The sequence below is a fragment of the Squalius cephalus genome, assembly GCF_949319135.1.
Source record: "Squalius cephalus genome assembly, chromosome: 6".
In the NCBI taxonomy this organism is placed as follows: Eukaryota; Metazoa; Chordata; class Actinopteri; order Cypriniformes; family Leuciscidae; genus Squalius; species Squalius cephalus.
Genome location: NC_137127.1, coordinates 19237709 through 19251711, shown reverse-complemented (window position 1 = coordinate 19251711; position 14003 = coordinate 19237709). Strand labels below are relative to the sequence as shown.

General features: G+C 35.1%; 1 protein-coding gene across 1 annotated transcript in view; it reads left to right on the top strand.

Moving 5' to 3' along the window:
• Nucleotides 1-1972: 1972 nt before the first annotated feature.
• si (sucrase-isomaltase) overlaps nt 1973-14003 on the top strand; it is a 53863-nt gene continuing 41832 nt past the window's right edge. Inside the window, exons 1-14 of the mRNA XM_079874623.1 lie at nt 1973-2047; nt 2916-3039; nt 4228-4319; nt 4402-4522; nt 5786-5895; nt 5984-6138; nt 7661-7832; nt 8598-8697; nt 8954-9066; nt 10562-10687; nt 11248-11379; nt 11554-11670; nt 13116-13229; nt 13820-13904. Coding sequence (XP_079730749.1) covers nt 2916-3039; nt 4228-4319; nt 4402-4522; nt 5786-5895; nt 5984-6138; nt 7661-7832; nt 8598-8697; nt 8954-9066; nt 10562-10687; nt 11248-11379; nt 11554-11670; nt 13116-13229; nt 13820-13904 — 1561 coding nt within the window. The 5' untranslated portion in view covers nt 1973-2047. The remainder of the gene's footprint in view (nt 2048-2915; nt 3040-4227; nt 4320-4401; nt 4523-5785; nt 5896-5983; nt 6139-7660; nt 7833-8597; nt 8698-8953; nt 9067-10561; nt 10688-11247; nt 11380-11553; nt 11671-13115; nt 13230-13819; nt 13905-14003) is intronic.

Genomic DNA, 14003 nt, shown 5'->3' with positions numbered 1-14003 from the left:
TATCCACATGATAAAGGAGGTCTTGAATGTGCCAAAAATATAAATAACTCATTTTCGACCAAAAACGAAGTTACGGTCTTTTGCCTTTGCACGGCAGAATAACTTGACTTTTCCTAAAAGTGTCTGTATTTTCATTTAAAATGTTTTTCATATAAATTACACAAGGCAAAAAAGCCCAAATGAACATATTTACCTATTTCGGCCATAGACGGTCATATTGACCGCACTGAATTCCGCGGTATTCTTTTGTTACATTTCCCGCGGTTGACCTTTGTCTCTCAGCAACTTGCAGAGGAGCTGAGAGCACAGTTCATGGAGGAGAAAAGAGCAGTATGGCAGTTGGCACAAGGTTCCAGTCAGCAGCAGAAGCAACCACTGCAGGAGACACCAAAGCGGAGGCAGTGCCATGTTCGGAGAAGCTGCAGTCAAAACAAAACCCACGACACCTGCTGCAAATGCTGCAAACCTGTGTGTGGAAATTGTGCGAGGAGAAGAGAGGTCACTTGCCTTGACTGTGAAGCTTAAATAGCCAAGCACTATATTGATGTAAATAGCTAACATACAATTTGTAATATAGGCCATTTTTATGTTTTTGTAGCCTACGCTTCCTTCTTGGTTCTTCTTTGTTTTGTTTTAGATCAGCTCGTTTCCAGCTTTTTCTATTAGCCTATTTTCTCTGTTATTATATTAAAATAAAATGTTTTATAATTAATTAAGATACTTTTAGTTGTTATTATCTTGTTCTGAGTTATGTTGAATGGATATGGAAATATAGCCTATCTGTTGTGAATATGCGATAATTACGGTAGGCTACTAATGATATTATTAGCGCAATTTTCCTACGGACAAAATTGCGATTGTTAACTCATGATTTCTGTTCTGTCTGTGCGCACCAATCTTGCACTTCTATCTCCTCCTCAACCAGACCACCTAGAGACTTCGGGTTTTCGGCATTATGTTAAGGAAGGTCTAATCTCGGGAACGCACACAAAAAAAACCAAACATAAAAACATTTACTATCTCTTAGTGTTGTGATCCCATGACGTCAGAAAATTGCGCTAAAACACTCACTGAGTTTTTATTACTTGTTATTTATAAATGTATAATTAAAATTGTTTAAATGTACAGTTTGGTGTTGTTTTGTTTTTAAAAGATATCCTAATACAATAAATGCATTAATCTCTCAATTGGGTATTGATCATTAAAGATATAGAGTTTGGAATCTAGCGGTCAAAATGACCACTTGCGGCAGTTCTAGTAGTTATGGAATTCTGGCACTTCTAGCGTTAATAAAGTCTTAAAGAAGCCCATAAACGCCACATGTAATTGCTTCATTAAAATATACTTATTAGTCTGAGAATAATTGTATGTCTCTAAGCTCTCATTCAACACATCACTGAAAGGAAATCACACATTTCAAGCTTAAATCTGAATGTCTCATGAAGCCAGTCTTGTCTAATTGCTTCTTTGAAGCAGTTTGAAAGAGTTCATGTAATATTTTTGGAACGGAAAATATCTTGCACAATGATTTTTATTCAACACAGATGTGGTGCTAAAGACTTTCCGTAACAGCTTGTTCATTTGACAGCTTAATTCAGCATGGGGATTTGTAAAATGTACTGATAAACAATACTATAATGATAAAGTACCCATTAATATAATTTCAGGTGAATGAGATAACATAAACATCATCAATAAAGAAGAAATGTTTTGTTATGCTTACATAAACTAACAGCACAACGTGAGGAACAAATGGTTAAGCCATTGTCTGTGAATGATTCTAGAATGGATACAAAGACACTTTGTCTCAAGGGGCACTACTTTATAACCACGACCTTTGGTAGAGACTCATCTTGCAAAACAAATCATGGTTGTAAAGCTGTTGTAAAACACAAACACACCCACCCAGGATTTTAATTTCATTCCTTTGCAACATAAAGCAGACATTCCAGCTCTGCTCTTCTTTAGTGTGCTCCGACTTCAACTGCACACAAGACTGGAAAAGAAGGAATTAACAACAGTGAATTTCCAACTAACAACAGTGAAGGTAAATAGAATATATTTAAATGAAATAATTTGTAAAAAATGATCAACTAATATCAGACGTCCATGTATAAATTCAGCTGAAATACATAGCTGTCGAAAGATGATTTTTGTTATCTTGACGTTTATGACGCTTCATAGGCCATTTGCTGCATGTACAAATGTTCAGTTGTTTAGCTAGACAAGAATGCTTTCCAAAAATGTTATCTTGATAGGATTGTTTCAAACCACAAGCTGCTGTGAAAATGAAAAAAACAATCAATTCAACTTTGAAGTACTGAAATTAAATCGAGACTGTTTGATCCATAAGAACAATTAGGTCGCTATTCTTTTTTGTCATGTGAATCGATTCAAGTCAACAATATTTTTTTAAATACTGAAAAATTGGGTGTTTTGTTGAAGTTGGGTTCAAATAAAAGATGGAAGACAATACAAAGTGTAGATGGTACAGTATCAAACTGAAAACAGATTGTTACTGATGAACGAAATTCTCTTTTTGAACGAAACAAAGCAGAAAATAGAGAAGAAACATGCTAAACAACATTTGGACAACATTAACAGACTTAATGCAGAATTGACAGAAAAAAAAAAACAGTGTGTGTGTTCCAGATGTTTCTGAATGTTTTGTCCTGTTGTTATTGTTGGATGTTTCACATCTTTAACCCTTTCATGTACAAGAATAATTCTCAAAAAGCAGTAACTTGAAACTTAGTGACAAAGAAACAAAATATGGCAAAAGTGAAAAACCTTTTGAATATTATTCTCTGCATTTCATACACCGACTCAAGGACATGTACTGCGTATGTCAAAGACGTGCAGGAAGATGAATTACAGGATGCTGTTTGATTATACTTTGTGTGTGTGTTAATCAGATGGGAAAGCGGCACTTCTCAGGGTTGGAGGTGACCCTGATGGTGTTGTTTTCATTGGTGCTGGTGGTCGCTGTCGCATTGGTCGTTGTACTGGCCACTGGGGAACCAGGGGTGATGAGAGAAGGTAGGTGATGAGATGCCAGTATTATCTCTTTGAATGATGACATGCAGAGACATGAGCACACATGTATAAACTATGGATTTAAAAAAAATATATATTGCAAACATATTGTCGAGTGGGACTACAGCTCTTGAGGAGTAGTTTATTAATGACAAAAAACTGTGCCCACTTCGTCAAGGACAGTGAGAAATGTGTGTCTGTTCCACTAAAATAAATAAATAAATATGTCCACCCTGATTGTTATCAAGGACACCCAGCAGTGAGAAAACCAAAAGCAGAGACTATACAGAGACATTGGGGAATGGCTCACATGGGGACGAGGACTCAAGCACGCACAGACAGGGTTATTATGACAGCTGTCACTCTCAATTTCAATTTACCGCCCTGATGTTGGTCAAGTGGTTTATATTTAAAGGGAACAAATTGAGCCTCGGACAGATGGATGGGTGGGGGGAGTCTCTATGGTTTCATGCATGACCTTGTTTTAGGGGTACAGGGTACTGATGGAGATCAGGTTACAAAAGCAATATATACACACACATATTTTTGGAAAACATCACATGTAGCAGGTAATTTAGATAAATGTGGTCTTTGATTTATGATTATATCAGATTGCATGGTCAATGATTACAAAATAACATCTGTTGGGTTATGTACTATGCACGTTTGAAGAATTCTGACCTTGTAAATGTATGTTGTATATGGCAATAAGCCAGAGTTTGGTTACTAGTGATTTTGCAACAGTTACGTTTTAAGGAAGGGGTTAAAAGACATTCGTGTTAAAACACATAAAGGATGTTGTTGTGGAATTAACATCAAATTCAACTGATGTTTGGTCACAGGTGTTTTTATTTGTTTTTATTAAAGAAAGTTATATAAAAATAAAAATAAAATATTAACTTATTAGGCAGCACAGCTGCTTTTGACATAATGAGTAATGTTTTTTGAGCAGCTAATCGGCATATAAGAATGATTTCTGAAGCATCATGTGACACTGAAGACTAAAGTATGATGAGTATAATGATGCTGAAAATTCAGCTTTGCATCACAGGAATAAATGACATTAAAATAAGCTAAAATAGAAAACAGTTATTTTAAATTGTAGTAATATTGGACGATGTTACTGTTTTCACTGTATGCGGTTTAAAATCTGTTAAAGATTTATATCATGATGGTTATTTCCTATTTCAGATTCAGATTCAGGATCAGACATTGTCCCGGAATGTCCCAAAATTCCAGATGGAGAGAGAGTGGACTGTTTTCCAGATGGCGGTGCTTCCCAGGTAAAACTGCAGTGGACATGCCTACTACATTCCATAAAAACTTCCAGCATGCTTTTCTGAATCTTCCTCTGTGTCCTTACAGCAAAAATGTTCAGAAAGAGCATGCTGTTGGAGCCCCCTGAATGAGACTAACGTCCCCTGGTGCTTCTTCTCCAAAAACCACGGCTACAGCGTGGTCAGTGAAAACAAGCCTGACAGCACACGTGAGTTCAGCCTGAAACGAGACGTTGCTGTAATAAAACATTATGGCACGTATCATTGGGTTTAAGATAAGTCTTCCTAATACATCTTTTGTAACGAGCCAATTACACGGAGAATATTTATAAATTGGGAGTGGTGTGGAATAGTGGATGTCACCATGAGATATCACCATTGTACCCTTGATCAAGCTTATATCAGGTAGAACAGTCTCTTTTTATTATTCTATAACTGCAGATATCGTGTGAATCAAATTCAACTGACCCATGGTCTTGTGGTAATAAATAAAGATAATTGAGATATTTCAAGGCTTAAAAGAAGGCTTTTTTTAATTAGCAGTGTTTGCTTACCATGACTGTTGATCATAATATGGGTTTAAGATAAACTTCATTATACAACTTGTAAACATTTGTACTATGGACATAAGTGATACCTCATATAAAATTCAATTGACATTGAATGAAGGACTTGACCCACACATCTTACATTTCCTTCAGAAAATGCACAAATATACTTTCCATTGCTCACAGATTTATGTCTTTTTTCTTTTTTAAATTGTAAAAAAAAAAAAAATTATAAAAAAAAATGCTCACTGTTAGTTCATGTTAGTTAATACATTACAACAAATGAGACCTTACATCCACAAAACCAGTCACATTTTTTTTTTTTTTTTTTTTTTTGAGATTTATACAACATCTGGAAGCTGAACAAATAAGCTTTCCATTGATGTATGGTTTGTTAGGATAGGACAATATTTGGCCGATATACAACTATTTGAAAATCTGGAATCTGAGGGTGCAAAAAATCTAAACATTGAGAAAATCGCCTTTAAAGTTGTCCATTTATGTTCATGATTGTGCTGCATTCACTCACAAAAATAAATGTTTTATATATTTACAGTACAAAATATCTTCATGGAACATGATCTTTACTTAATATCCTAATGATTTTTGGCATACAAGAAAAAGCAATAATTTTGACCCATACAATGTATTTTTGGCTATTGCCACAAATATACCCGTGCAACTTATGACTGTTTTTTGTGATCCAGGGTCACAAGTGTTAATACTTTCAGGTTTTCTACTTCAAAATTGTAATGGTTTAATGTGTTTCTTTCCCGTTTCTTTGTAACCCCCCCCCCCCACACACACACACACACACCCACCAAACAATCAGTGTGAACTTTGTATTTTAAAGTTTGTATTTTACCATGTAGTAAGTAAAGCAGACAATTCACCAAGACCTCTTTGGAAAATGTTTTGCTGTAGATATTGAGGCCAAGCTGACAAGAATGGACGCCCCATCTCTATTTGGAGCTGATATTAAAGAGTTGACCTTCTACGCTGAAATGCAGACAGAAAACCGCTTTCGATTTAAGGTCTGTTGACCAACTGACACAAATAGCCACGACATCATGTCAGTGTAAACATGTTTATGATGGCGTGCAATGTTCTCTTTGTTACCAGATCACTGATCCAAAGCAAACCAGGTATGAGGTTCCTCACGAGCATGTGCAGAATCTCCCTTCCAGTCCTCCCACCGGCACCCTAAAATACAGAATGGAGCTGATCCATAAGCCCTTTGGACTGAAAGTTTGGAGAACATCTCCCGAAAAACTCCTGTAAGTGGCGTCCACTTGGGAGCTTTTTGTCTTTTCTCTTAATTTTCACAGATGGATTATATGTTGACTCTTTGTGAGCTCAGTGCATCGTTAACTATACAGCACAGAATCATTTGAAAATGTTGCTTTGACTATATAAAGAGCAATCACAATAACACCAAAAAAGACAGAAACTAGAAAGAAGCCTCTGAAGCAATGCAAACAAGCTCTTTGTAAAGGAGCTGGTCTTCTTCTCGCTGTCTACATGCTGTAGATGGAAATTGTTTTGTTTCCTTTTGTTATTGTCTGCCGCCATCTGTGCGTTTGTGTTTTGTTTTTTTACACTGTTGAAAATGAAAGGCAGGAAAATGACCAGTTCTGATTCCTAGTTCTTACACATGTTCAAGTCGAATTTGATTGTTTGATTGTATCAGGCCAGCTTTATGGATGTTGCATCTGTCACATAAGCAATGTATATTCAGTTTGGGGGCCTTTTTAAAACAGAACTCATTCATATTTAATAAGAGAGCATAGCAGAAGCAGCAAGGCATGGGCAAACTTTTAGTGCACACTGTATACTAAAACTGAGTGAGAATGCCATTTAAACTTTGTTGTCAATATATTTCTGCAGTACAGACATGCAATACAAGTAATTTAAACATTTAAAAATTACATTTTACAAAAAAAGTGTATTAGTTTTCAAACTGACAACCATTTCATAATTTGTGGCATTAATCAAAGGACATTATCAGTGTAGCAAGCTAGACATCAGTTTATTTCCATTACAAAGCTACATTTCTGTGTTACGCTGTGAAAGCTCAATATGTGACCGCTGTTGCAATGCTCAAACGCTGCAGATGCAATATGTGTGAAACAGACTTTATACGTACATCAAATGATCCAAAGTAGATGCTTCTTTCTTTATTAAAACTTTCAATAGCAGGATTGCCCATTGAGAAATGGGCCTTATTTCCAAAGAATAGGGAACCACAGTCAATAAAAGCCACATTTCCCTTTACGTGACCATTTTCATGTTGTCTGTATGCATGTTGCAAAACAATAAATGGATCAGTAATCTTTTATCTCCTGAATTGTATTACTTTAAAGCCTAACAATAATGGCTTTAATCATAGAAATGCATGGTTCATATAGAGGTTTCAGCATATATTGGTATTTCATAAGAAGTGTAGTTGCGTAATATGCTGATTACCTTATCTTTGGTGATATTAATACTCCAAGTAGAAGTTTAGATAAGAAGATGTGTTTGTCACAGAAAGATTCTTAGCAGTCAGTTTAGATTTGGTTTTGGGAATAGGCAGTAATTTTCCTTACGTTACAGAAGATGATCCTTCTGATCCTATCAGTCGATAGTTGTGTTTTCATGTAGTTTGGATGTGCATTTTCAGTGTTTTCAGACCCCTCTTGATGACATGCTAGAAGGGTGAATCTGTACACATGTTATTTAAGGGTTTCATGACATTCACCCATAAAATGAATTATAAACTTACTATTTACAACATTTCTAAACCTTTTGCTCCATCAGGTTTGACACAACCCTTGGGCCGCTGGTTTTTGCTGATCAGTACCTTCAGCTCTCAGCTAAACTCCCCTCTCACAATATTTATGGACTTGGAGAGCATGTCCATCAGACCTTCCGCCATGACACCAACTGGAGGACCTGGCCTATCTTCACAAGAGATGCTTTTCCCAATGGAGTGAGTCACAATATTTTCACTATTCCAAACCAGTATGACTTACTTTATTCACTGGAATACAACGTTTTAGGCAAGTTTTTGAGGGATATCCTGGCCATTCTGGAATGAAGGACTAAGGATGTCAAGCTTCAAAAATGATGCAAAAGCATCATACGATAATCATAGAAGTAGTTCATACACATCATGCAACATATTCCAAATATTCTGAAGTCATATGATTGAAATAAAATTTTCATTGTTCACTGATAATTGCTGCAATCGGATCAGTGAGTCAGCGTTGAATGTAAGAAATGAATCAGTCTGAGCAACATAGATATTTTTCCGAGATCTAAGGCAGATATCAAGATTTTCAGTGAATTACAACTTAAAAATTATTGCATGATATCAGAGGACTTAAAATATACTGCATAAGTTATATATTGTGTTCCAGAGAAGAAATGAGGATGACTAAATTATGTCAGAATTGTCGTTTTGTGGGTTAACTTTACCTTTAATGAGCTATTTATAACTTATCTTACTCATATACTTTTGTTGGAATAACCCAATGTAGTCAGGTTAATTTTGCCATATTAACATGAATGAAACAATTAATTTAAATATTTAACATGAAGCACATTGTTTAGGTTACTTAACAAAACTTCTGTGTGGGATTAGCCCTGGCATTTGTGTTCAAGACAATGCAACATAAATGTTCTAAATTGTCTCATTAATTGATAAAAGGTTGAAATTTGCCATCACAAACATTAATGCCTTTTCCTACCCCAGGGCACACACAACCTGTACGGACACTACCCCTATTTCACATGTCTGGAAGATGAGAGCGGCCAATCCATTGGAGTTTTCCTCATGAACAGCAATGCTATGGGTAAACAGTCATTTTATTTTGTCATTGCCATTGCCATTGTTTTTTTTTTTTTTTTTTTTTTTTTTTTTTTTTTGCATTCCCAGTAACAAACATGAGCTTTGCCGTGGGCTAAAGTCATAATCTTTAACAACATGATTTGCAATGTCTGTGCACAGCATATATAGTGCGTCTTGATGTGCTTGTGTGTTTGGAATGGCTGCTTTTGCTTAAGGTTAGCAAATTAGGGTAATTTCATTTTTTTAATGTCTGTGTGCAGAGGTGACTATCCAGCCTGCTCCGGCTGTAACCTTCCGAACTATTGGAGGAGTTTTGGACTTCTACATCCTGGTTGGAGACACACCGGAGGCAGTGGTGGGCGAGTTCACGAAGGTGAGCGTTGCTGTCGCATATAAATAGAAACTCTAACAACACTTGTTGACAAAAGTGTCTGCATTTTAGAAATGCTTTTACATGTTAGATAGAGACATGGCGAGGTGGGCAGTACACACTACACATGGAAGTATGTGGACAACCCGAGTCCGATCTGAAAGCAAAAAAGAGAAAGTTGTAAAACTTTATTTTGATAGTCCACTTAAACATTCTACTAACTATAAGTAACTTTGCAACTACATGCAAATTAGCAGTCATTAGGTATTAGTAGACTGTATATCTGCTAACACTTTATTTTGATGGTCCCCTAACAGACACTGACTTAGAAATTTTGCAAGTACAACTTATTCTACTAAGCCTAACCCTAACTTAACTGTCTAATACTCTAATCAGAGTTAGTTGAGATGTAGTTGCAAAGTTATTTATAGTTAGTAAAATGTCTAAAGTTGCTTATCAAAAACATTTTAAACATTTCATATTGTAACAGAGTCAGAAGTTGAATGCATCAAATCTTGTATAATACATTTTATAGATTGTTTATTCATTCATGAATTGTTACATATTTTTACTGTGGAAATATTTTAAACAAAATACTAAAATGTATTATGCAAAAATACAGATTGGTCAGTTATAGTATTCTGCAGTCTATTATTTATTTATTTACTTTTTGGAAAATGACAGCTAAACCACTATACTATAAATTATAAACATTATAAAAACATATTATGAATATTTTCAATTAAATTTACAACAAAAAAATGTATTACGCAATTTTCTGGAATACTTGATTCTGATTGGTCATTTGCAGAATTATGCCGTCAAATGTTTTTGTACAGTATATAACCATTAAATGTTATGTTATTAATTACACATATTATTAAATGCAAAGATAAAACAATAATGAAATATACATATAGCAATATTATAATTTGTTGTCCTCCCTATTTCTCCACACTCTCTTTTTGATCACACAATACAACTATTTCAGATCACATTGATATTTCATGACCATTTCAAGGTTATTATCATTAACACAAAAATAAACTAAAACTATTGAATATATAAAATATAAAATATACATAAGCTGATATATAAAAGACATTTTTTTTTCAGCTAGCTGCCAAGACATCATTTTATTTGTAGTACTCAGTCTGAAATAAAAATGGATAAGACCTATATAGTCATATATATATATAAATAATAATACTAATAATAATGACAAAAACACACAACAAAATCACTAAAAGTTTAACTAAAATAAAAAAAATATATAATAATAAAAAAGTAAAACAGAATGATACCAAAATAACACCTGTCCATTTATTTTATTTTTTTGGTAAGCAGCCATAATAAGTTATTGCAAAATAAACTTTGACAGGGTGATCAGGAGAACGCCATAAATTTGTACTAAAAATCATATAGGCCCAGATGAACCTTTCGCCTGAGGGAGTCCTGTGATGTTCAGCGTGTTTAACATTGCTTTATGTGTCTCCAGCTGATTGGCAGGCCTTTCATCCCTCCATACTGGTCTCTGGGCTTCCAGATCTCTCGCTGGGACTACGGCAGCCTAGACAATGTGAAGACAGTCGTGGAGAGGAACCGACAGGCCGGCCTTCCGTATGTAAGTGCCAGGAACAGAAGGAGGGTTCATCACTTTGTTCTACAAAATTTGATTCCATCCTGCACTTCAAAGCCACGATCGGGAGCACGGAACAAAGCTTTATTAATAATAACTTTACATATGTGAATTTCACTTGTATACGCAGTTAGAAACGTTTAGCACCTTATGGTAGGGTTTTAATTGCCAAAAGATGTATTGAAGCTCAATGTTTGATGTCATTCGAACAAAGAGGGCATTAGCATGTCAGGATATTGCATCTCCATCTGATTAGCATGAGCAAATTACTGGCAGGAGAATCTCACCATCTGCTGATGTTCGATGGAAGTCAAGCCTTCAAAAATCAAAATGGACAATGTTGGCATGCAAAAGAGGCATAAAGGATTAGTTATGGGCGAGACTTCAGCGAGAATAGCCTGATACATATATTAACATTAACAACCTATTTAACTTCCATGATTTGATGCTGAAGTGAAACAGGATGTTCAATGAGAGAAGAAAACTTTGATTTTAAGGGACTCAACGCCAAACCATTATTTATGTCCACATGTTTTGTGTTTCAGGACGCCCAGATCACTGATATTGACTACATGGAGAACAAAAAGATCTTCACCTATGATATGGATACATTTAAGGATTTGCCTCAGTTTGCTGACTACATGCATGATAAAGGGCAGAAATACATCGTCATACTGGTAAGCCATTGATATCGAAGTTATGTTTATGCTAAGGTTTAGAGTTTTATAGGTTGGCAAGTTATTTCAGATTTTTGGACTGTAGGCAATGGCAAGTTTTGAGTCATATATTTCAGTGTTTTCAGTGTTTTTTCAGTGTTTTTTGAGAGTGTTTAAAAGTACCCTTTTTGGTAGGATCCTGCTGTGTCCACAAGTTCAAGGATAAATGGACCCTATGAAACACTTGAGAGGGGACATGCTGCTAAAGTTTGGGTCACTGAATCAGACGGTGAAACACCTTTACTGGGAGAGGTAAGATCCTCCAAAGATACTCCTGATCGTGGTATTTTGTTGCTTAATTGTTATTAGGGTTGGAATTGAAAACCGGCTCTTATTTATAAAACTTACTGAACTGAATGGTTTTCACAATGTTTGGTTTTAGTAATTGTTGTTGGACATCTGCATTTGGACAGCTTTGCATCACAGGAATAAATGACATTTTAAATTATATTCAAATAAAAAAAAAAAGTTATTTTTAATTGTAATAATGTTTCACAATTGACTGATTTGACTGTATTTTTAATCAAATAAATGCAGCCTTGATGAGCTTAATAGACTTCTATCTTCTTTCTCTATCTATATATTAATAAGTATAATTATTAACTGTTTATGTTACAGTTTTGTGGTGGAGGATTGTACAACAGTGCTTACTTAAAATAACTAAAAGCCTGTAATCGTCAAGTTGAATGTGGGGCCGTTTACACAACACTGTTTTCAACAAAAAACTGAAAACTTTTTATGTGTTTTAGCCATTCATTTACACAACAATGGCATTTTGGGGGACTGAAAATCATTATTGTCTCTGTGTAAACTACAAAAGTTTGAATTTGTAAAACGTTGACGTCATGCACATGTGTATTACGCATGTTTAATCTATAGGCACATAGTTTTTCTTTACAAAGTGACATCGCCAACAACATTTTTAATCCGTGTGAACGGGAATCGTTTTGACAACATTGTCGTTTGTACGCGATAAACGTAAAGGAAAAACTTACCATCCACCTTTTAACCCATTAAACATGAACACAATTCTATTTTAAGAAACTATTCTATTGTATTTACTGACTTAGTTTAAGAATGAACCTTGTGGTGTCATGCAAAACTGTAAAAACAAAATTGAACCTTGTAAAAATTAGAACAGGAATTTATAAAGAAGTAGAATAAGTAAAGAGACATCGAGAAAGTGAAGGACATTTGGAGTTGCCATGTGATAGCCATGAGAGAGGCCATTAATTTAACATCTGTAACCTTGAGTTAGATCATTTATTAACCACCCCTGAAGGCAACAAGACACATATCACATGGCAATATCACTTGTGATTATTTAGCCGGTTAGGCAGAGGCAGATGCTAATTGCTTTTTTATAGTTTTATTTCAGGTCAATGTGTGCATTGATTTTACATTAGAGTTTAATATCACGCTTTCATGCACCTCAGAGCCATGTGAGATGAGGAAAAGAAAAGAACACAAGAGGAAATGGAAACGCCCATGGCTTAAAACATAAAGACATAAATAAAATGAAATTGGCAGTGCTAAGTGTCATCTGTGAAAGATTGTGATGTTTGTGATTGAATCTCATAAAACATGGGAATTTTACCCAAATAATAAAAAGAAATAGTATATAGGCTACTTTTAATAAATGCATATTTATTTATTTACTCTGTATATTTCCTCCTCCCCTCTGTCTCATGTCACAGGTCTGGCCAGGGGAAACCGTGTTTCCTGACTACACAAACGAGGCTTGCATTGATTGGTGGGTTGATGAAATTTCGCGATTCCACAAAGAAGTCAAGCATGATGCTCTCTGGATTGTAAGTAACCCACAGAGATCATTGCCCGTGACCAAATATTGAACTTGATCATTTTACGACTTGGTAGAAAGGTCATGAAAGGTCATGAAAAATGTTCTGATTCATATCTCCAACTTCCTACAGTCTCTGAATCAATATGATATGTCACTGACTCAATATGTATTAATCATGATATTCGAACACAGCAAAGCTCTATAAACATCGCTGTAGGATTTTAAACTCCATCTGATCTGTACAGAACAGTATAAAAGCTTTAAAGTCAACATGATATCAAAATTTCAATGAATGTTTATTTGTATAGTTTATTTGTACATATCATTTCAAAGCAGCTTTATAGAAAATGCATTTTCAAAAATATTAAAAATCTATAAACTTTACTCCATCCAATCAATTCCTGGTTGATAAAATCAAGTTCTGCCCATCTTGTTTTTTTCTCACGAAATATTCTGACTTGCATTCTGAAAGTAAAATGGTTCCGAATGCCATTTCATGTTGACTTTAAAGCCTCCCTAAAGGGTGATGCTTTAATCTCGAGATAATTTGCTGCCTGAATTAGGGAGCGCTGAACTAATTGCTGTTTTATTTTTAAGGACATGAATGAGGTGGCCAATTTTGTGAAGGGAGGCATTAAAGGCTGCTCTGAAAACAAACTCAACTATCCTCCATTCACCCCACGTGAGTCTGAAATGCATCTACAGTTAGATTTATTCATAGCAGATGCATATCAGCTAAGCATTTCCTCGCCATCTGTAAACATCCGTACTCTTTATTTCC